This window comes from Delphinus delphis, chromosome 1 (assembly GCF_949987515.2).
Source record: "Delphinus delphis chromosome 1, mDelDel1.2, whole genome shotgun sequence".
In the NCBI taxonomy this organism is placed as follows: domain Eukaryota; kingdom Metazoa; phylum Chordata; class Mammalia; order Artiodactyla; family Delphinidae; genus Delphinus; species Delphinus delphis.
This window is the reverse complement of record NC_082683.1, coordinates 144,263,457-144,287,648: the sequence shown is the minus strand read 5'-3', so window position 1 is coordinate 144,287,648 and position 24,192 is coordinate 144,263,457. Positions and strand designations below refer to the sequence as shown.

At 47.1% G+C, this 24,192-nt stretch overlaps 1 protein-coding gene across 1 annotated transcript; it reads right to left on the bottom strand.

The window, feature by feature from the left end:
• Positions 1 to 322: 322 nt before the first annotated feature.
• On the bottom strand, positions 323 to 13,088 carry BATF3 (basic leucine zipper ATF-like transcription factor 3). The gene is made up of 3 exons (XM_060009967.1): positions 12,806 to 13,088; positions 9,347 to 9,451; positions 323 to 816 (listed from the first exon to the last, which is right to left on the bottom strand). The coding sequence occupies exons 1-3, from the start codon at positions 12,881 to 12,883 to the stop codon at positions 631 to 633; spliced, it is 369 nt and encodes a 122-aa protein (XP_059865950.1). The 5' UTR covers positions 12,884 to 13,088; the 3' UTR covers positions 323 to 630.
• Positions 13,089 to 24,192: the final 11,104 nt, after the last annotated feature.

The following is a 24,192-nucleotide window of genomic DNA, read 5'->3' as shown; positions in this document are numbered from 1 at the left end:
TGGGAAAACCAGCCTGGAGTAGAAAAGCTTCCAGGACGGTCCAGCCTGGGTGGGAAAGCTGACCAGGATGGAGGGTCACGCAGCGCATAAGACAAGCACGAGTCATGCCCAGCACACCCCTGCATGACCCAGCTGGGGTGGCAGGGGAGTCCCACCCCAAAGGTGCCTCCTCATCTAGCATGGATGTGACCATGGGGGAGATGACCAGGAGGAGAAGCAAGACCCAGGAGCTGCAAAACCACCTGAGGAGACAGGAGATGACCTCTTCAGGAAGAGGAAAGGTATTGTGTCTCTAAATTCTAAGAACTTGGCGAAAGAAGAGAAGATAACACCTTTATTATCCATGTGCTAGAGGAAATGATTCTGCACAAAAACGGAACCTACTAGCTGCCAGAGTGGATGCGCAGTGATTCCTGAAGATGGCCTCCCTGCCTGGATCCGCTAAAGGCTCTGAGTCAGGGGCCTGTGACAGCATCATGCTGAGCCTGGGCTGCTGGGGACACGGCCCGGAGCTCCTAAGAGCTGACCCGGCCACAGGTCCCCCGGTACATGGATGCAGAGGGAAGCCTCTTCCCAGGTGTGAGAAAGACCAACGCTCCTTGCTGGGCAGAGGAGGACCGTCTCTGGGCTTCACCGGGGCAGGCAGCCAGCCACGGGGTCCAGCCGCGGCACCGGCACAAAGTTCACGGGGCAGAGCAGCAGCGGGCATATCTTCTCGTGCTCTTTCAGCACCTCGCTCAGGTGCTTCAGCTCCTCCGTCAGCTTCCCGATCTCTCTCCGCAGCACTGTGTTTTCTTGCTCCAGGCACTCATACTCCTGGGAAGACAGAAATCAGTCTTCAGCATCGGTTCTGAAACCACGTGCCCTTCCTCTGTCCTCCGGGCAGATCTAACCCCGGGCACGATGCTCACCTCCTTCCCTGAAATCTTTCTCATTAGCCGCCTCCACCACTCAGATTTGTTTGTTCATTTGCTTCACGTCTCTCCCCTCCCACCAGGATTAGGGCCGGGCTTTGTCTTCTGAATCATCTTTATTATCTTATTTATAATTGACATAAAATAAAATGCACCTAATTTTAGGTGTATAATTTGATGAGTTTTGACAAATGTAAACACCTGTGTTGATCAAGACAGAGAACATTTCCATCACTCTGAGAAGTTCCCTGATCTCCCTCTGCAGTCAGTGACCCTCTCCCCACAGCCGCTGATCTGCTTTCTGGTGGTTTCTGCTGGGTTCACTGTTACAGCCCCAGCACCTGGAACAGTGCCGGGAACATAACACATGTTTGTCGAATGCTGAGTAAATGAATGAAAACACCCCTTGCCTTGGCTTTGCTCCAACGCTCACCTGTTAAGCTTCCACTATATCAGAGTTTACAGAGGCTTAGAACTGCGGGAGATCAGAGAGCCCTTAGCCCAAACCACACAGTGCAGAAACCTTCCCTATGTAATTCTAGCTCCGACACCCAACTTGTGCTGGACACTCTCTCCTTCAAAAGACAGTTCCTGCTATTTCTGAGCTGCTCTATTAGAAAGCTCCTCTTTGTACTATCCAAAGTCATTCTCTCCTTTAAACCCACCCACTGGGCTTGGTTCCACCTATGGAACCACATAGAGTACATGCAATACTTTTTCAACATCACAGTTCTTGAAATGTTAGGAGACGTCCCCATACCACTTCCCCTTAGGTATTCTCTGAGCCCAACTGCTTCAGGTCCTCTGAGTTTCTTGGGTTTCAGGACTTCTGGTTCCAACGCCCTTTGGGAGGCCATTCCCAACACACGTTCCAATTTGCCAGGAGCTCTGAGAAAATGTTCCCAAAACACAATGCACGATTCTGGGGATGGTCCCGCCATTCAGAGGGCAAATGCGTGAGGTAGTCTGCTCTGGGTGGGACCCAAGTGCGCAGCCACCTAGCTCTGGGGATTCTCTCTGAGAATGCAGAGCAGTGCAAGCTTCGTCTGCATCGGCCGCTTCTCTGTTCGTACTTGAACTACAACTGATACTTTGGCTTAAGGGTGGGCCTTACATCCTCTTCTACTGAATGTCGCCCTGTTTGCTTGGTCATCTGCCAGCCTAGCAAAATCTTTTTGAATATCGATTGTGTCAGCTCCTGGGTTAGTGATACCACACAGCTCTAAGCTGTCCGCTAACTCGATGAAGTAGGTCTTCCTTTTCTTCACCCAACTCATTAATAAGTCCTACAATACTCGGCCACTTACAGAGCCCTATGGCATATCAAGAGAGACCTTCTTAAGGCTGACGATCTTATTTGCATCTTGTTGAAATGTTGTTTTCAATCATTTCTAGGTTGATTCATATGGTTAGGCTTTGTTGAACCATGCATGCCATGCATTTCCTGAGCTGGGAGCCCAACCTTATTATCTTACCAGTAACTTTTAAGAAATAGTACTAAAAAAGTCTGATCTTCTTACAGGCCATGAAGATACATGCAAATTCTCAGCTCTGCCTCTTTACTAAAGCTGTTATCCTCAACTGGGCTGCCTTCCTGCTTGTGTGTGGAAGGTCAAGCCCAACACCTCCAGGAAGGCTTCCCAGATCATAGCACCTAATGGAACCACATCTCTCATTACGTGTTCTATTCAGTCTTGCATCATAGTCAATCTTACTTATATTAAGTAAGGTTTCTCCCCAAAGATCAGAAATGTATAGCAACTAGGGGCCTCTGCTACCTTCTCCTGTACCCCTGCCCGACAGGCCCCAGTGCCAACATCTACGAGCTCAGTGACTCCACAACCCTCGCCCTTGGTCTCCTTCTCCTGCCCCCTTCCTTCCCTCCCTCCCACTCTAGGCACTTTCCTCCCTCTCAGAACAAGGGCCTCAGAGAGGTTGCACATAGAGGCCATCAGAGCTATCTCTCTGCCTCCTGTCTTTCCCAGGCAGGCTCTCAGGGTGACCCGGAATACTCTCCATGGCAGCGGGCCTCGCCCACCCTGCCACAGGCTGAGCTGGGCCACTTTGGCCCCCTAGTACCCTGGCTGCATTACGCCTTCAGCTCTCCTCCAGGCCTACCACCCCCAATGCCCCAGGCTCTCCTCTGGCCTCTGACAGCTCTAGTCCGGGAGTCAGAATGCAGTCTCTCAATGCAGCAAGAGGCCCTCTGTGGGCAGGAAGGGTCTGGCTGGGAGGAGGGGATGGGGACCTAGGCATCGTGGGGAGCGCTGCCTGTAGCAAAGGGCTGACAGAGGCCACAGCTCTGGGTAGTTCGTACATGCGCGCATGCGCGCGCACACACACACACACACACACACACACACACACACTCTCTCTCTCTCTCTCTCTCTCTCTCTCTCTCTCTCTCTCTCTCTCTCTCTCTCTCTCTCTCTCTCTCTCTCCCTCTCTCCACCCTGCAACTGGAAATTCTCTTCACCTCCAAGTAAAATGAAGAATACATTTGAATGGTTCCGATGAGCTAAGATTTTTTTTTTTTTTTTTTTTGCGGTACGCGGGCCTCTCACTGTTGTGGCCTTTCCGTTGCGGAGCACTGGCTCCAGACGTGCAGGCCCAGTGGCCATGGCTCACGGGCCCAGCCGCTCCGCGGCACGTGGGATCCTCCCGGACCGGGGCACGAACCCGTGTCCCCTGCATCGGCAGGCGGACTCCCAACCACTGCGCCACCAGGGAAGCCCAGCGATGAGCTAACATTTTAACTAGATTCCAAAGAACAGAATTCTTCCTGTAGCAGAATATTCCACATGCCTTTGTATAGTTACTGAATGCTGTGGCAAGATGCTTCTGAGCTTCTGAGCTCTCCCTCTGGAAGCCACAGGGGCCATGCTGCCGAAGTCCACGGCTCTCCCCGAGCCCCAGCTCAGAAAGGCCACAGAGCTGCCTGTCGCGGGCCTCCAGCAGGCCCCTCGGCTGCCTTCTCCACAGGGACTTTCTCTTCTGGGATTTAAGTTTTACTCATAAATCTGCGGAGGGGCTTTTACTGAGCTGAGGGAATAAAAAGAGAAGAAGTCAAAATCTTCTTCAAGCGAGACCAGTTCCACAAAAATAGAAGAGGGAGCTGAGAGGGGAGAAACAGGAGGTGAGAACACTGAGTGGGTACAAAGGGGAATAGTAAGACCCACTTCAACCTGAGGAGAGATTACCTGGACTTAACATATGTGAAAAAGAAGCCAAGAACATTAGATCCTTTGTTATTTCCAAAGAGATGATCAGTTTAGCTCAAATATCACTGACTTTCCAATCTCCTATCTCAGGAGGATTTGAGGTCACTGTGTTGCCTTCTCTGGGTATGTGCAGGACACAGTCACAAAGCAGAGACCAGAAATGGGAGGTGTTGAAATCTCTGCAAATCCCACTTCTGCCTCAGAAATTAAGCTGTCTAGGGCAATAATTCTCAACTGGGCCAATTCTGACAGTCCCTGGGGAACATCTGGAGCGGCTGGCGACAGTTTGGGTTGTCACAGCTGGGAAGGGGGCACTACTGCCCCCACCCCAACGAGGAAATAGCTGACCCCAAAGGCCAATAGTGCTGCGGCTGAGAAACCCTGGTCTGAGCTTCTAAAGAGAGGCTGATTGAGGAATGAGGTGCCGTCTGGGGGGGGATTCAGGGTCTAGGATGCCTCTGAGGCAAAGACTGGTAAAGAAGCTCATGTGGGTACCAGGGACCAGAGGTGATAACTAAGGTGGGAAGGAAATGAGGGGAAGGAAAAGGCCATCAGGAGGACACAGACCCCATTTCACAAGCGAGACAACTGAAACTCAGAGGTACGGTGGCTTTTCTGAGGTCATGCAGACTTGGGGCCTAATCCCTGACTTCAAGGTCAACTGCAGCTCTCAGGCAATGACAGCAATTCTGCTTTCGCTTGGCAGCGTCTGGGCCCAAATTTCCCCCCATGGTGGTTACCAGCAGTAAAGGGCTACGTGAGCTCAGGATTTTACCATAAGTCTATTCCCAAGCCTTAAGCTCATATACTTCCCAGCAGAAAAACTGTGTCACCAGCAAGGGCTGTACAAATTAGTGTCATCATCAGTTTCTAAACCCAGTGAGGACTGACATGAAGGATTCTCTTAGAGTATGCAATATCTGAAAACACCAGGGCAACACGTACCACAACCATGTTGCCCAAGAAAGTTGTCAGTTTGTGACATTTGGGGCTCCTGAGGATGGCATCGCTGCCTTCCTTTTCTGACTCAAAGTTCTTTCTTAGTCTTACACCTTTGGGTGCCTGGCTTGAACCAGTGTGACCCACTTCTGAGACACTTTCAACTGGGCTTAGAGACCTGGACTGTTTTCTTGGGTTCCCATTTGTGAATCTGCACCCCGGCCATGTGCCTAATATTCAGAGATGAATACGGGTCAAAGTCTCCATGAGAAGGGTAAGTGCCTTGAAGGGAAAACTCGAAAAGCCACAGTGAACAGCGAGGTGCACAGATACACACTAGGAACTGCTTCTCATCACTGTGGGGCGACTTTTGGCAGCCACCACCCTGAGGGGGAAACTCAGACATCTCTGAAGAGTGACCCCAGTCTCTCTCTGGCTTGGCCTGCTCAGCTTCTCCTCCCGCCCTGCCCTCCAAGGGGGTTCTGCCCTGATGGATAGTCCCCGGGCTTTGGGGATGGAGAGCTGGGGGAGGAAGAAGGCAGCTGAGAGACTTGTAACAGCTGGGACTGGAGGAGGATTTTCTGGATGTTGGAGGTGAGAGAGGCTCAAGAACTGAGTGGGCAGGAGAGGAAGTGGGAATTTTAAACATGTCTTGCTCTAAATATTCCCCTTCATGGTGTTCAGGAAAGGCAAATAAAGAGCTTGAGTTACTTGGAGATATTTAGCAATGCTAGCCCACAGTATAGGATAGAGGAATTTATGGGATAAGGGCTTTACTCAAAGCCCTTTTTTTTTTTAACATCTTTATTGGAGTATAATTGCTTTACAATGGTGTGTTAGTTTCTGCTGTATAACAAAGTGAATCAGCTATATGTATACATATATCCCCACATCTCTTCCCTCTTGTGTCTCCCTCCCACTCTCTCTATCCCACCCCTCTAGGCGGTCACAAAGCACCGAGCTGGTCTCCCTGCGCTGTGCAGCTGCTTCCCACTAGCTATCTATTTTACATTTACTCAAAGCCCTCATGATGGGCTCAGCTCCCCAGGGAGTAGTGGGCAGTCGTGGCTACCAGGTGGCAGTTTTCTGTGCCCTTCGGTGTCTCCCCATGAGCTGGCCTCATTCCAAGTCTGAGGAGAAGGTTTCCATGCACTGTGTCTGGCTCTTACTTTTCCCAACCTAGATGTGTCCTGGGAGCCCCAGGGAGCCTGAGGGGCTTTCAGCTGTGACCCAAAGCAGGGTGCTAAGTCCTCTGCCGGCAGCTCACTGGAGCACAGTAACATTATTCATCACCACATTTCTTAACCAGACATCCCACTCTCAATATGTAGATGTTTCTCAAAATTTAAAAACTAGTCACCAAAGTGACTACTGACACCAGTGACCAATGACACTTGTGTGTAGCTAGTGACGGTAAAGGGTGGACTTCTGCTTTGGGGCCTGTGTATGGATGGAAGCACTGTCCTGGCCTCCTTGATACTATGTTTCCCAACAAAACTGGCGTTGCTGAGGTGATCTGCCAGTGGTGCATGACCCTAATCCATTCTTGTAGCTCCACAGAGAAAGAGGAGAAGGGCGTGTTCTTCTGTGGAGGGACTGGGTTTCAGATCAGTCGGCCCCCTTCTGGAAAGGGCAACTGGCACAGTTATGTTTATGGACAGCAGAACAAGCTAAGAATCCTATGAAGGGCCCTCCACCCACCATTCTAAGAGGGATTAGGCAGGAGTAAATGTGGCAAATCACCCCTAAATTTCCCGGAAATCTAGTTCATTTCATTATCACATCCAACAATGACAGAAATTGAGAGAGACCCATCTTTTTGTGACACTGTAGTAAAGTATTTATGTTTGTGGTAGTCAGAATAATGCCAACCCCCACGATGTTTACATCCAATCTCTGGAACCTGTGAATATGTTACCTTACATGGCCAAAGGGACTTTGCAGATGTGACTAAGTTGAATATCTTAAAAGAGGGAGATTATCCCAGATTATGCAGGCGAGCCCAGTGTAATCATGAGAGTGTTAGGGAAAGAGGAAGCAGAGAAGGAGATGTAACAACAGAAACGGTGTCAGAGTGAGGCAGGGTGAGAAAGACTCAACTGGCCAGTGCTGGCTTTGAAAATGGAAGGGGACCAACAAGCCAAGGAATACAGAAGCCTCTAGAAACTCGAAAAGGCAAGAAACGGATTCCTCCGCAGAGCCTCCAGAAGGAATGCAGCCCTGTTGACACCTTGATTTTAGCCCAGTGAGACCCATTTCATATGCCTGGCCTCCAAAACTGTGAGATAAAATAGATCTGTGTTGTTTTAAGTCACCAACTTTGTCACGATTTGTTACAGCAGCCACAGGAAACGAATACACTTTCCTTGAGACTCATGCCTCCCAAGGACAGGAATGAGATCTCAATCCTCTCCTTGTGACCCAGTGGCAATGCCTTGCCTGCAGTGGTTCTTGATCAATATTTGTTGAACGAATCTACTCGACCTTGCTCCATGAAAGATCTTGTCCAAGTCATTCAGTCACCTCCACACACATAATCACTTGGGAGTTAAAACCAGGTGTTCTCTAGTGTGTTTTGATATTGATGCATCTGGCTGCAACTAGAAGTTCCTCGAGAGGAAGGGTCCTGCTAGCACATGTGTTCTGAATATAGGGCCTTGCACTGACCAAGCCACAAGTCCCTTCTGGGGGTTATTCGGTAGCATGAAGCTAGAACCAGGCTTGCTTCAGGAGCAAGGGGGAGGGAAGAAAGGAGGCAAAGGGCACCCCAATTCCTCTGTGGAAATTTTACAGAACTAATCCCGGCTGGGACAGACCTTCCCTGACCCTGGTCTGAAGATCCTAGTCTCTTTCTACAGCCCAGACTTCCTACTTTCAAGAAAGAACGTAATATTTATAATCTATGGCCCTCTGGGAATTTATATCAGTGGGTCACCTCTCCCTGGAGCCTGTGCATTCTAAATCTGTTCTCTGCTCAGTGTGAAGCGGTTTTTAGAGACTGTCATTTCCCCCTCATAACACCTCAGAGTCTCCTGTGCTATCAATGTCCCTCAGACTGGCCTTGCTGAGACAATCTATGGCCAGAAAGTGTGGCAGGAGAGAGCTGAACTAAAACCCTTAATACTCACACCAACCCTGTGCAAAGACAAGAGCATGGGAATGCCATCCATTCCTTGGACAGATCCTGGGATGCCTTCGACGTCGGTTCCCATGTCCTGACTGTGAGATTACGTGGGATTATGCACAGGGATAGAGGAAAATGGAAGAGTTTAGAATAAAGCTCAGGTTCCTGATTTGGGTGATAAGATAGATGGTTAGTTAGCTCCATTAACTACAATTTGATGACAGTGAGAAGAGAAAGTCTCAGGGTGAACAGACAGGCTATCGTGGTCATGCTGCAGCTGAGGAGCTGTGGCGACCCATTTGGAAGTATCTAAGCAGACGCTGGTCATGTGGGGTTAGGGCCAGAGGTCTTGGAGTAATCAATGCCTACCTGAGAGTAAGTGATGTTGGGAGCTGACGTTGGCAGAACAGATTAATAGATTAAGCCTTCCAGGGTGAGAAGAAAAAAGGGCAGGGTCTGAAAGCCTGGTCAGCACCAACTTTTAAGAAAACAGACAGAGGTAGAAAAGTGAACAAAGAAACTAAGAAAAAAGTGGTGAAGAGGGTCAGGAGAAATAGGAAACTGGTCTTTTAGAAGCTAAAGACCTTGAAAGAAGGTTTCAAGAAGGCGAGGATCAATGGTGTCAGAGGAGCCAGCAAGGCGAAGGATGAGGGGACTAGAAAGAGGTCCCTGGACCGGGCAGTGCCAGGGCACTAGTGGCCTCAGCGGAGCAGCTTCTGTAGGAAGTGTGCATGTGCGTGTGTGCGTGTATGTGTGTTGGGGGAGCAGAAACGATACCACAGAGGACTGGGGAATAAACAGGAACTGAGGACATGGAGACAGCATGTCTCTTTTTAATAAGCAGGGGAATAAAAGAGGGAAAGAAAAGAAATGGGGCACTAGCTTGAAAGGGAATCAGGATCAAAAGGTGGGTTCTTCATTTTGTAATAAAGGAAACGTGAGTGTGAGATGCAACCAGTGAGGGAGAAATGAAGACACCAGTGAGTGAAGACTCAGAACACTGGGCTGGAAGGACACAGCAGAACTAGACATGCATGTGGCCGAACTGGTGAGGACCAGGGTGTGACCTTAGGTCCACCACAGTGCAAGGGTGGAGGATGACTCCTTGCCGTGGCCCTTGCATGGCTCTGCCCTAACCACACTCTCACCTCATGGAGTTTGTCAGCCTTCTGGGTCTGCTTCTTCCGGCTTCTCTGAGCAGCAACTCGGTTTTTTTCCCTCCTTCGGACCTTCCTGTCATCATCCTCAGGGCTCTGGGGGGGAAGGTTTGGTCAGGTGTGATGCTGAGGCCCCTCGCCTCACCTTCCCTGCCCTTTCTCTTCACCCAGCATTGCTTACGGAGCGTCACCATTTTCTTTGCAGCCACAGCAGTGCTTGCTGCTACATCAGTGGGGTAACAGTGGCCCCACGTCGAGGAGCACTCACCATGCGCTATGACTGTGCTAGCTGTTAACCCCTGTCGCCACCCTGAGAAATGTGTGGTGGGACCGCCATCTAAAAGATGAGGAATAAGAAACTCAGAGATGCTGAGGAACTTGCTCCAGGTATCACAGCTAGTAGCGGGGAGAACGGGAAGTGGAACTCAGGTCTGCTGGACTCCAAACCAACGTTCTCAAACCTCTCCCCTGCAGGGCCTGTGCCTGGAAGAGGTGTGGTGTTGGTGCTCATCTGAGGACGGGAAAGGCAGAAGGCGGCTGCTATCTGGGACTTGCTGTGGGCCGGGGCTTCTGCCACCACACACAAACAGGTACTTTTTTTTTTTTTTTTTTAATTTAGAAGATATCATTTAAAATTTTTAGTTGGTAAAACATCTACATAGTTTAAAAATTAGAAAGAATAAAACATTGAAAAGCAGACCCCTAGTTAACCACTTTGGTTTCTTGTAGATAGGAAGCATCATTTCTAAAACATATTTCTAAAATGTTTGCAAACAGGTCCTTTTGAGACTGTGTACAAATCACCATTACGCTGATAACTAACTGCAACCACGGAACTCTCCCAACATACCACGTGATCCTGAACGCCACAAGAGGTTCCTTTGAACACTGTCTGACTGACGTTTTGTTTCACACACAGGTCAGGGCGAATGAGAAAGCAAATTTATGATGTGTCTTGAAAGCTCTTGGCTGTATATGAGATTTAACCAAACTTGGTCAAATCCTTCAAGAGTTATCCTGAGGGCTTCCCTGGTGGCGCAGTGGTTGAGAGTCCGCCTGCCGATGCAGGGGACACGGGTTCGTGCCCCGGTCCCGGAAGAGCCCACATGCCGCGGAGCGGCTGGGCCCGTGAGCCATGGCCGCTGAGCCTGAGCGTCCGGAGCCTGTGCTCCGCAACGGGAGAGGCCACAACAGTGAGAGGCCCGCACACCACAAAAAAAAAAAAAAAAAAAAAAAAGTTATCCTGAAACAGGCAGGCAGAAAAATCCACCTACCATGGTAAAAACACTTTATCCAGTTATAGAAAACATGGAGAGGTGGGGCAGTATTTGCTTTCCAGAACCCTATGAGGAGACACCCGGGAAATACTACCTTTAAAGAGTTTAAAGGCCAAGAGATTAGTGGGATACAAACACAGGAAAGCTACTCAATTATTACTATTAATGGAAAGCAAATATTGATAACATAAAATAATGGATGTTTTCAGTTACCATTTTATCTGGTCTAATATTCCAAATAAGAAAAGACCCATATCACCTCCCCAAGTTACAGCAGGTAAAGAATTTTCAGCATATGCAAGAATATAAAGCTATGAAAGGACAAGAAGAAAGAACATAACAAATAGAAGTGGACTGGAGGCAGTGCTTAAGGGAACAGGCATAGAACGTTAAAATGTAGTCCCTTAGAGGCAAAGAAGTCTTGGTAGATATAACCGGAACACAACAGCGAGTGCAGCAGACAGAACTTTTAGCTTTAGAAATACACAGTTCCTGGTTTTGTCTCTTACTATCAATATGGTGTCGGGCAAATGATTTAAACTCTCTGATTTTTCCATTTTCTCATTTGTTGTGTGATTCATTCATTCCTTCAGCAAGTATTAACTGAGTACCTGCCATGTGCCAGGCACTGTCCTGGGCACTAGAGACACATGCCCTGAACAAGTGGTCAGTAATCTCTGCAATGATCATCCTAACAGCCCAATGCTTGGGGCTGCATAGGATAAAATGAGATTTTATCCCAAAGCTACCAGCGCATGGTACGCCCTCAATAATCTCTGTTAAGGCTGCTGCTAGTTTTTATTGAGTCCCCCATAGTGCCTGTCACCAAATCATGCCTCTCTGTTCATCATCAGAAATTCATAGGGCACATGAAGCAGTCTGCATTCCGCCCTGTAGGAGCAGACACTCCAACTGGATTTATCACCTATCATATTGTCATACCTGACAACCAGCAGAAACATTGAATCAAGATGGAAAGAGGGGGGCTTCCCTGGTGGCGCAGTGGTTGGGGGTCCGCCTGCCGATGCAGGGGACACGGGTTCGTGCCCCGGTCCGGGAAGATCCCACATGCCGCGGAGCGGCTGGGCCCGTGAGCCATGGCCGCTGAGCCTGCGTGTCTGGAGCCTGTGCTCCGCAACGGGAGAGGCCACAACAGTGGGAAGCCCGCGTACCGCAAAAAAAAAAAAAAAAAAAAAAAAAAAAGATGGAAAGAGGGGAGCAAACTGTTGAGATATTCATGTATTATTAACCACATCTCAATTAGTTCTCATAAATATCATGAGAAGTTGATATTGTCATATTGATTTTACACGTGGGGAAATTGAGGTTCAGAGAGGTTGAGCAAATTGCCCAAGGCTACTCAGCCTGTGTGTGGCAAAGTCCAGGCCTAAACTCAGATGTGTGGCTCTCTAGCGTCACCCGATGACATCCTGTGCCAGGCACCGAATTGAGAAGGGCATAACCATGAAAAGACTCAGTCCTAAAGCAGCAGAGCGGGAAGTTCTCATACTGCAGTCCCTGCGGGCAACTTTGTGTCAGTTTCCCCAGTACGCGGTTGTAAACGTGGTGGTGGACAGCGCACAGGACCGAGCGCCAGCCAAGAGCTTTCCACCAGTTCTGAGGGTGGAGTCCGCCTACTTCTGGCCCCTACCTCGCACCGCTAGGCCATTCGGGAGGCAGCCGGTAGATGTTGGGAGTGCCTGGGCACGAGTTTCCCCTTGTAGCGGAATTTCCCCTCTCCACACCTTGGCCCCCGCTCGGAGCGGCGGGGAAGGACCACGCGCTCCAGCGGTGGGGTGGCAGCCGGCGGCGACGCATGGATGGCGACGCCCAAGGCAGCGGGGACCCCACGTGCGGGGGAGCGTGGACAGTGCCCAGCCCTACCAGGCGACGGCGCCCTCTGGCCTCTCCCCCTCCCAGGCTCAGGAGCCCAGTCACCATCCCGGACGCCCCGGGCACCGTGCGTGCGCGGGGACGGCAGGGCAGAGGCGCACGCCAGGGTCCCTGGCCCGCCCCCGCGGCCCCCACACCGCTCGCGTCTAGCTCCCGCAGGGCCCTCCACCCTTGCACTCAGTGGTCGCCACACTGGAGCCCCGGCACCCACCTCCTCGCGCCCCCAGGCACGCCCACCCCCGCATCGCCCGCGGTCCTCCCCGAGCCTCTAGTTCACTACCTGCGGCTGCGCCTGGTTCCCCGGAGCCGCGAAGCTCCTCTGCAGGACGCTGCCGGCGGCCGGGAGCCCTTGCGACATGCCGCGCGCTTCTCCGGCCCGGCCCGCCCCGCCGCGCAGCCTAGCAGAGGAGCGGCCGCCCGGCCCGGCGCGCCCTGCACGCGGGGAGCTGCCTACCGGCTCTCTCCAGCCACCGGCATCCCCGCGCCCCAGCACCTGCCGGCCGCCGCCTCTGCCGCGCCCCCTCGGGCTTCCCGCTTTCCCGGCTCCAGCGCCCTCTGCGCAACGCCCGGGTTTCCCCACCCCCCAGTCCAAGCCCGCCGTCCTTCCCGTCCTCAAGTCCGCCCCGCCCCCTCCTCCCACCCCCGCCTCGTTTCCTCCTCTCCCCGCCCTCTCGCCGCACCTCGGGGTCCCAAATACCACCCCTGTGGCAGCTTTCCGCTGGGGCCTCACTCTTCGTGGAAGTCACGTGGTGACTCCGAAACCCGGGAGGGAGCGCGAAGCCCACCCACAAGAAGCGAGGCTGGGCAGGTGGGGGTCGAGGAGGTGCGGCGCAGCTTCTGGGGTCTTTCGGCCGCTCTCGGTGAACTCGGGTTGAGAAACACAAGTGGGTGGTTTGAGGTTGGTGTTTTTTTTCCCGGTCCCATCACGGCATCTTCCTGCGCATCGGCCCCGCCTTCCCCCAGCGCAGGGGTCACAGTCTCGGGGGACTTTCTCCGCCGCGATCAGTCACGCGGGCGCCACTCTCGCTCCTTCCGCGGCCCCCGGCTGCCCTGCCCAGGAGGCGCTGTCCCCGGGAGGGGACAGCGGCTTTACCGAGTCCCACTGCGCACCCTGAGAGCCACGGGGCACTCCAGGGCCTTTCTGAGGGGAGCACCTACTCCAGTCTTCGCAGGGCTGTGGGAGGGAGCCAGGCGGGGCGGCCCCGAGGGTGAATTCCCTCAGTGGAGGGTGGCAAGGAAGAGATTGTCCTGGAATTTAACAGTGGCTGGGCTTCCCCGAGAGCCAAGCTGGCACGGTGGACGTCTCTGTTTAACAGGTTCGGGGATCTGGACTCTCCGTGCTAACGTTAAATGGACCAGATCCTTTTTCTTTCTCAAGATTAAAGTGGCAGATGCTCTGTCAACAGGTTAAGATGCATGACTTCTTCATGCCAAACAGGATGAGACAGAGGTCCTGAGGCGCGTTCCCTCCACCTGCCTGCCAGTTAAAAGATGCAAAGTCAAGACCATTGTTGTACATGGTCCCAGCAGAGGAAAAACAAGTGGTTATGGGTTTGCGGTCTGCCTTACTGTGAGCACCGGGAAGGAAAGATAACCGCGAACCTGGGTGGGCGGGTGGGAACCAGAACCAGGAGGTCAGACGTGCCTTCCTTCCGAGTGTAGCCGCTTAAGCTTTCAGGCTCCAGGCTCTTGGACAGCAGTGGGGATGGGGGGGGGGGGGAGGGGAGTGGGGGCGGGCACTTCTGACTCCCAGTCTAGTGCACGTGGCTCTCCGCCAGGATTAAGACCCTTGCAAAAGCTTTGAGATGCAGCCTGGCCGAGGGCAGGGAAGCAAGTGGAGAGTCTTGTCTGTGTGTGCAGGGGCTTCGACCAACTGAGAGGAGGGTAGAGGTGCACAGCGGCGGCAGGAGGATGGAGGGAGGGCACAGCCCTTCACAGGGACAGTGCCGCACCCCACACCATTAAGGCTGCACAGCGGAACCATCTCTACATCTACCTAGATTTCTCTTCTCATCTCCCTTTTATCGTTTTCTTCTCACAGCATAACTCATGGTTGTCCTGGGGCTATTATTCTGCCTCGTACACAGGCACACACAATGTGCCTAGCACAGGCTCCATGCACGAGTGATTAGTAAATGTACTGCTGTAGGTCAACTGAGAGCCCTCATTCCTGGAAACTCAGCAGGACTCTAACAAGATAGGAAAACCTCTGGGTCAAGTGGTCTTTAATTTTTAGAAATGCAGTCATTCCCCAAAATGGGGAAGGGACGAGCAAGGTGAAAACGCAAGGACATTTAGGGGCACTCCCACACTTCACTCTGGTTATTGCTCCTTTTGTGTTCCCACTGAACCACACCACATCCTAAGTCCTTTGGGACTATACTTTCCCCAGGGAGCCTGGAATCCTACCCCAGCACACAAGAACTCTTCATACAGGCATAGACGTACTATCTCAGTTATTCAAGGGTTTTTTCAAGTGTATTTAAAGGAAGAGTGTTGGTTAACTAGTGAGCATTTAAGGAACAGATTAATTTAACCTGCATATCATTTACATCAAAATGGATGAATGAAATAATTAGATATAGAAAATAAAATCAGGAAGATAAAGCAGAATTAAATCCTTTATCAAAGCCCTGGGGATAAGACAAAGCGGAGAGAATATTCTAAGATGACAGATGATGGGAAAAACCACATTGATAAAGATCTGAACTGTATAACAATGTTAAATTTCTTCAGATGACAGTATAACAAGTAAATTTAAACCAATAGCTGGGGGAAAATATTCACAATAAATATGAAAAAGGGTTAAAATCTCTATTATATATACAGCCCATGAAAAGGAATAAGAAAAATATTGAGACAACCTCCCAAAGGTAAACCGAGCAAGTGACAGGAACTGGCATTTCCCAACAGAGAAAACAATCAAGGAAAATAGATATAGGAAAAATACGTATTAAAATAAGAAACGTTTTATACTATTAAATTAGCAACAGAAAAAGTGAGAGTGTGGTGAAATTGGTACTCTCATATTTCACTGGGATCATTGTAAACTGGTACAAACCACTGGGAAGCCATTTTATTGTAATTTTTAAGAACCATGCAAGACATCACTTTTGACTTAGTTTTCCCCAGAAAACTTCTAGAAAGTCAAGTTCATTGAAAGTATTAAAGAGAAAAATACTGTATGAACTAAAAGTTCATAATAATATTTTGAGTGAAAAACTGTAAGCAACATATATGTCCAATTATAGGTGAACAGTTAAATAAAGTATGTTATAACCATGGGATAGAATATTATGCATCTTTAAAATTACAAGCATGTAGACAAATTGGCTACATGGAAGATTTATTTGATATGAGGTAAAGTGAGGGAAAAAAATCAGGGTACAAAAGGTACAAGTATGACACATATGTAAAAATATATGGGGACTTCCCTGGTGGCGCAGTGGTTAAGAGTCCACCTGCCAACGCAGGGGACACAGGTTCGAGCCCTGCTCCGGGAAGATCCCATGTGCCGCGGAGCAACAAAGCCTGTGAGCCACAACTACTGAAGACTGCACGCCTAGATACCATGCTTCACAACAAGAGAAGCCACCACAATGAGAAGGCTGCGGACTGCAATGAAAAGTAGCCCACGCTCACCACAACTAGAGAAAGCCCGCGAGCAGCAACAAAGACCCAACACAGCCAAAAATAAATAAATAAATTTATTTTTAAAAAATATGTGCATAACACTCCTGTACTGTACACTTAAAATGGCTAAGATGGTACATTTTATGTTGTATGTTTTTTACCATGATGAAAAAGTGTATGCATGAGAGAAAAAATTGGAAGGGAATATACCAAAGTTCTAGCTTTTCTTTTGTGGTGGTGGGATTATGAATACTTTTACTTGTCTTTTTTTTTTTTTTTTTTTTTTGCCGTATGCGGGCCTCTCACTGCTGTGGCCACTCCCGTTGCGGAGCACAGGCTCCAGACACGGAGGCTCAGCGGCCATGGCCCATGGGCCCAGCCGCTCCACGGCACGTGGGACCCTCCTGGAGCGGGGCAAGAACCCGCGTCCCTCGCATTGGCAGGCGGACTCCCAACCACTGCGCCACCAGGGAAGCCCCCTTTTACTTGTCTTTTTAAAACTTTTTGGAAAATGTTTTATTATGTTAACAACTTAAAATATTTTATATTTACAAGTGATATTATCTCCCCTGGCCCTAAGCTCATTTGTCACAGCAGGATGCCAAAACCCTCTGAATAAGTGGGAGGCTCTAATAACAGCCTGTTTTCTTGCTTTTCTGTGATATTTTCTGGTTCATTTTATTCGAAGTCAGGAGGAGAAAGAAAAATGAAAAGCAAGAAAAGATAAGAACAAACATTTCAAGTGACTCCTTTTCTTCTTTTCTTTTTATTTGTATTTTTTCCTTTGAAATGGGAAGAAAAGTTATATGATTTGGCAATTTCCTATTACTACCGCAGTGACTCTGGATTACATTTTGGGGAACAAGGGGAGGAGGTGCACGAGATTTATAATTCAGTGATCAAATCCTCCGGTGAGTCACTTCACAAGAAAACAGTTCTATATAGAAACAAGCTGCTCAAATGCTAGAAAACCCTGCCACTATGTCACCTTTGCTCTTCTCTTTTAGGGAAACTGGACTTCCAGTAACTATACTTTCACTGATCTTTCTCAGAAGGTGGTCCTGCAGGCTGCTGGTGGGGCTAGAGAAAGGAACATTTAAGGCAGAAACCCCTGTCTTTACCAGAAAACAGTCATTATGTCAGGCACTGGGTACAGCAGTGGACAAAACAAAGATCCACACCATAAGGAGCTCACATTCTAGAGGAGGGAGACAGATAATAAGCAAAACACAGATACTGCAAACTCTGACTGCACCAACAGAAACTCAGAGGCCCTTTTAATCTGGTTAAAGAGAAGCTCAAGAGAAAGTGAAACAGCTCCCATTCCTTGTGGGAGAAGGCTCCAGGCCAGCTGTGTGGCTGACAGGGTCTTGGTGCTCCGGCCGGGTGTCAGGCCTGTGCCTCTGAGGTGGGAGAGCCGAGTTCAGGATATTGGTCCACCAGAGACCTCGCAGCCCCATGTAATATCAAACAGCAAAAGGTCTCTCTCCCAGAGATCTCCATCTCAACGCTAAGACCCAGCTCCACTCAACGACCAGCAAGCTACAGTGCTGGATACCCTATGCCAAACAACTAGCAAGACAGAAATACAACACCACCCATTAGCAGAGACGCTGTCTAAAATCATAATAAGGTCACAGACACCCCCAAAGACACCACCGGATGCAGTCCTGCCCACCAGAAAGACAAGATCCAGCTTTATCCACCAGAACACAGGCACCAGTCCCCTCCACCAGGAAGCCTACACAAGCCACTGAAACAACCTCACCCACTGGGGGCAGGCACCAAAAACAACGGTAACTACAAACCTGCAGCCTGTGAAATGGAGACCCCAAACACAGTAAGTTAAGCAAAATGAGAAGACAGAGAAACACAAAGCAGATGAAGGAGCAAGGTAAAAACCCACCAGACCAAACAAATGAAGAGAAAATAGGCAGTCTACCTAAAAAAGGATTCAGAGTAATGACAGTAAAGATGATCCAAAATCTTGGAAATAGAATGGAGAAAATAAAAGAAACGTTTAACAAGGATCTAGAAGAACTAAAGAGCAAACAAAAAATGATGAACAGCACCATAAATGAAATTAAAAATTCTCAAGAAGGAATCAATAGCAGAATAACTGAGGCAGAAGAACAGAGAAGTGACCTGGGAGATAAAATAGTGGAAATAATTACCGCAGAGCAGGATAAAGAAAAAAGAATGAAGAGAATTGAGGACAGTCTCAGAGACCTCTGGGACAACATTAAATGCACCAACATTCGAATTATAGGGGTCCCAGAAGAGGAAGAGAAAAAAAAAGGGGCTGAGGAAATATTTGAAGAGATTACAGTTGAAAACTTCCCTAATATGGGAAAGGAAACAGTCAATCAAGTCCAGGAAGTGCAGAGAGTCCCATACAGGATAGATCCAAGGAGAAACATGCCAAGACACATAATAATTAAACTATAAAAAATTAAATAAAAAGAAAAAATATTAAAAGCAGCAAGGGAAGAGCAACAAATAACATACAAGGGAATCCCCATAAGGTTAACAGCTGTTCTTTCAGCAGAAACTCTGCAAGCCAGTAGGGAGTGGCAGGACATATTTAAAGTGATGAAAGGGAAAAACCTACAACCAAGATTACTCTACCCAGCAAGGATCTCATTCAGATTCAACAGAGAAAGTAAAACCTTTACAGACAAGGAAAAGCTAAGAGAATTCAGCACCACCAAACCAGCTTTACAACAAATGCTAAAGGAACTTCTCTAGGCAAGAAACACAGGAGAAGGAAAAGACCTACAATAACAAACCCAAAACAACTAAGAAAACGGTAATAGGAACACACATATCGATAACTACCTTAAATGTAAATGGATTAAATGCTCCCACCAAAAGACATAGACTGGCTGAATGGACACAAAAACAAGATCCGTATATATGCTGTCTACAAGAGACCCACTTCAGACCTAGGGACACATACAGACCAAAAGTGAGGGGATGGAAAAAGATATTCCACACAAATGGAAATCAAAAGAAAGCTGGAGTAGCAATTCTCATATCAGACAAAATAACTTTAAAATAAAGACTATTACAAGAGACAAAGAAGGACACTACATCATGATCAAGGGATCAATCCAAGAAGAAGTTATAACAATTGTAAATATTTATGCACCCAACATAGGAGCACCTCAATACATAAGACAAATGCTAACAGCCTTAAAAGGGGAAATCGACATTAACACAGTCATAGTAGGGGACATTAACACCCCATTTTCACCAATGGACAGATCATCCAAAATGAAAATAAATAAGGAAACACAAGCTTTAAATGAGACATTAAATAAGATGGTCTTGTTATTTATAGGATATTCCAACCAAAAACAACAGAATATACTTTCTTCTCAAGTGCTTATGGAACATTCTCCAGGATAGATCATACCTTGGATCACAAATCAAGCCTTGGTAGATTTAAGAAAATTGAAATCATATCAAGTATCTTTTCTGACCACAACGCTATGAGACTAGATATCAATTACAGGAAAATATCTGTAAAAAATACAAACACATGGAGGCTACACAATAAACTACTTAATAACCAAGAGATCACTGAAGAAATCAAAGAGGAAATTAAAAAAAACCTAGAAACAAATGACAATGAAAACACGATGACCAAAAACCTATAGGATGCAGCAAAAGCAGTTCTAAGAGGAAAGTTTATAGCAATACAATCCTACCTTAAGAAACAAGAAACATCTCAAATAAACAACCTAACCTTACACCTAAAGCAATTAGAGAAAGAAGAACAGAAAAAACCCAACGTTAGCAGAAGGAAAGAAATCATAAAGATCAGATCAGAAATAAATGAAAAGAAATTAAGGAAACGATAGCAAAGATCAGTAAAACTAAAAGCTGGTTTTTGAGAAGATAAACAAAATTGATAAACCATTAGCCAGACTCATCAAGAAAAAAAGGGAGAAGACTTAAATCAATAGAATTAGAAATGAAAAAGGAGAAGTAACAACTGACACTGCAGAAATACAAAGGATCATGAGAGATTACTACAAGCAACTATATGCCAATAAAATGGAGAACCTGGAAGAAATGGACAAATTCTTAGAAATGCACAACCTTCCAAGACTGAACCAGGAATAAATAGAAAATATGAACAGACCAATCACAAGCACTGAAATTGAAACTGTGATTAAAAATCTTCCAACAAACAAAAGCCCAGGACCAGATGGCTTCACAGGTGAATTCTATCAAACATTTAGAGAAGAGCTAACACCTGTCCTCAAACTCTTCCAAAATATAGCAGAAGGAGGAACACTCCCAAACTCATTCTATGAGGCCACCATCAGCCCGATACCAAAACCAGACAAAGATGTCACAAAGAAAGAAAACTACAAGCCAATATCACTGATGAACATAGAAGCAAAAATCCTCAACAAAATACCAGCAAACAGAATCCAACAGCACATTAAAAGGATCATACACCATGATCAAGTGGGGTTTAACCTAGGAATGCAAGGATTCTTCAATATACGCAAATCAATCAATGTTATAAACCATATTAACAAATTGAAGGAGAAAAACCATATGATCATCTCAATAGATGCAGAAGCTTTTGACATAATTCAACACCCATTTATGATAAAAACCCTCCAGAAAGTAGGCATAGAGGGAACTTTCCTCAACATATTAAAGGCCATATATGACAAACCCACAGCCAACATCATTCTCAATGGTGAAAAACTGAAACCATTTCCTCTAAGATCAGGAACAAGACAAGGCTGTCCACTCTCACCACTATTATTCAACATAGTTTTGGAAGTTTTAGCCACAGCAATCAGAGAAGAAAAAGAAATAAAAGGAATCCAAATCAGAAAAGAAGAAGTAAAGCTGTCAGGAAACACTCCCATTTACCATTGCAACAAAAAGAATAAAATACCTAGGAATAAACCTACCTAATGAGACAAAAGACCTGTATGCAGAAAGCTATAAGACACTGATGAAAGAAATTAAACATGATACAGACAGATGGAGAGATATACCATGTTCTTGAATTGGAAGAATCAACATTGTGAAAATGACTATACTACCCAAAGCAATCTACAGATTCAATGCAATCCATATCATACTACCACTGGCATTTTTCACAGAACTAGAACAAAAAATTTCAGAATTTGTATGGAAACACAAAAGACCCCGAATAAAGCAACCTTGAGAAAGAAAAACAGAGCTGGAGGAATCAGGCTCCCAGACTTCAGACTATACTACAAAGCTACAGTAATCAAGACAGTATGGTACTGGCACAAAAACAGAAATATAGATCAATGGAACAGGATAGAAAGCCCAGAGATAAACCCACACACCTATGGTCACCTTATTTGTGATAAAGGAGACAAGAATATACAACGGAGATAAGACAGCCTCTTCAATAAGTAGTGGTGGGAAAACTGGACAGCTACATGTAAAAGAATGAAATTAGAACACTCCCTAACACCATACACAAAAAGAAACTCAAAATGGATTAAAGACCTAAATGTAAGGCCAGACACTATCAAACTCTTAGAGGAAAACATAGGCAGAACACTCTATGACATAAATTACAGCAAGATCCTTTTTGACCCACCTCCTAGAGAAATGGAAATAAAAACAAAAATAAACAAATGGGACCTAATGAAACTTAAAAGCTTTTGCACAGCAAAGGAAACCATAAACAAGACGAAAAGACAACCCTCAGAATGGGAGAAAATAGTTGCAAATGAAGCAACTGACAAAGAATTAATCTTCAAAATTTACAAGCAGCTCATGAAGTTCAGTATCAAAAAACAAACAACCCAATCCAAAAATGAGCAGAAGTCCTAAATAGACATTTCTCCAAAGAAGATATACAGATTGTCAACAGACACATGAAAGGATGCTCAACGTCACTAATCATTAGAGAAATGTAAATCAAAACTACAATGAGGTGTCACCTCACACCAGTCAGAAAGGCCATCACCAATAAATGTACAAACAATAAAAACTGGAAAGGGTGTGGAGAAAAGGGAACCCACTTACACTATTGGTGGGAATGTAAATTGATACAGCCACTATGGAGAACAGTATGGAGGTTCCTTAAAAACTAAAAATAGAACCACCATACGACCCAGCAATCCCAATACTGGGCATATACCCTGAGGAAACCATAATTCAAAAAGAGTCATGTACTGCAATGTTCATTGCAGCTCTATTTACAACAGTCAGGACACAGAAGCAACCTAAGTGTCCATTGATAGATGAATGGATAAAGAAGATGTGGCACATATATATAATGGAATATTACTCAGCCATAAAAATAAATGAAATTGAGTTATTTGTAGTGAGGTGGATGGACCTAGAGTCTGTCATACAAAGTGAAGTAAGTCAGAAAGAGAAAAACAAAATACCGTATGCTAACACATATATATGGAATCTAAAAAAAAAAAAAGATTCTGAAGAACCTAGGGCCAGGACAGGAATAAAGACGCAGACGTAGAGAATGGTCTTGAGGGCACGGGGAGGGGGAAGGGTAAGCTGGGACAAAGTGAGAGAGTGGCATGTATACATATACATTACCAAACGTAAGGTAGATAGCTAGTGGGAAGCAGCCACATAGCACAGGGAGATCAGCTCGGTGCTTTGTGACCACCTAGAGGGGTGGGATAGGGAGGGTGGGAGGGAGGGAGATGCAAGAGGGAGGAGATATGGGGATATATGTATATGTATAGCTGATTCACTTTGTTATACAGCAGAAACTAAAACACCATTGTAAAGCAATTATACTCCAATAAAGATGTTAAAAAATAAAATAACTAAAAAACATAATAATAATAAGCAGGGCTTCCCTGGTGGCGCAGTGGTTGGGAGTCCGCCTGCCGATGCAGGGGACGCGGGTTCGTGCCCCGGTCCGGGAAGATCCCACATGCCGCGGAGCGGGGCTGGGCCCGTGAGCCATGGCCGCTGAGCCTGAGTGTCCGGAGCCTGTGCTCCGCAACTGGAGAGACCACAACAGTGAGAGGCCCACGTACCGAAAAAAAAAGAAAAGGAAAACATAGTATTTAGATGGTGATTCAGTCTATGGAGAAATATAAAGCAGGGACAAGAAATGGACTTGTGAGGGGAGGTCAAGCAAGGTTTCACTGAAGGAGATGGAAGAGCTGTCCAGGCTCCATGAACAGCAAATTCAAGAGCCCCATGGGACTGTGTCTGGCCACTCCAGAAACTGTAGGAGACTGAAGTGGAGTGAGGAAGGGCTGGATACCATGAGGTGAGGTCAGAAAGGCAAAAGGCCAGGTCACTCAGTGCCACCTGGACTATTAGCTTTTACTGGAATTGAGATCGGAAAACGTTGGAGGCTTTTGAACAGAGGTATGACACGATCTGACTTAAGTTTTTACAGGATCTCTTTGGGCACTGTGTTAAGAACAGACTGAAAGGAGCAGGGAAGAAAGAGGAAGTGATGGCAACAATCCAGGAGAGCGTTGGATGAGGGCTTGGAAGATGTTGAGAGTGGGGGAGGCTGAGCCCAATTTGCCAGGAAGTCAGTGAGCATAAGCTTCAAGGCTCCTCACTTGGACAGGTTCCTTTCAAGGCCCAGAAGGGGCCCTGGTAATGTGTTCACATGGTGATAGGTTGCAATAAAATTTGCAAAACTGGGGTATTTCAACCACAAATGGTTAAGGCCACTGTCTCTTTTCCACCCCAACTTCCCCTCAGTCCCCTCAAGTCTGGTGGTATTGAAGTGGCTGTGGGCATTTGGGGGAAGGTTTAATCAGAGACATATTTTTATATTGGGATACAGGGATGTGGTTTGCAGTCACTTCTGTCAAGTCCTATTATTGCTTACTGTATGGCTTCCAGGAATACTCCTACTGCGCTCCATGCTAACTTACCTGACAAGGTATGTTGTACTGAGACAGGAACATTCCTACACTGCCAGGCACCAAACTTATGTCAGTGGTGGAAGAGAAACAAGGTTTGAAATGTACAGCCCCAGAAGCTAATCTCTGAAAATTCTTCAGATCATCACAC

Excerpts from the sequence above, each read along its gene's own strand:
- BATF3 (XM_060009967.1), bottom strand. The coding sequence starts at position 12,883 with ATGTCGCAAGGGCTCCCGGCCGCCGGCAGCGTCCTGCAGAGGAGCTTC. Across the intron at positions 9,452-12,805 it reads GGAACCAGGCGCAGCCGCAG|AGCCCTGAGGATGATGACAG; the intron begins GTAGTGAACTAG and ends CTTCCCCCCCAG. Across the intron at positions 817-9,346 it reads AGGCTGACAAACTCCATGAG|GAGTATGAGTGCCTGGAGCA; the intron begins GTGAGAGTGTGG and ends CTGTCTTCCCAG.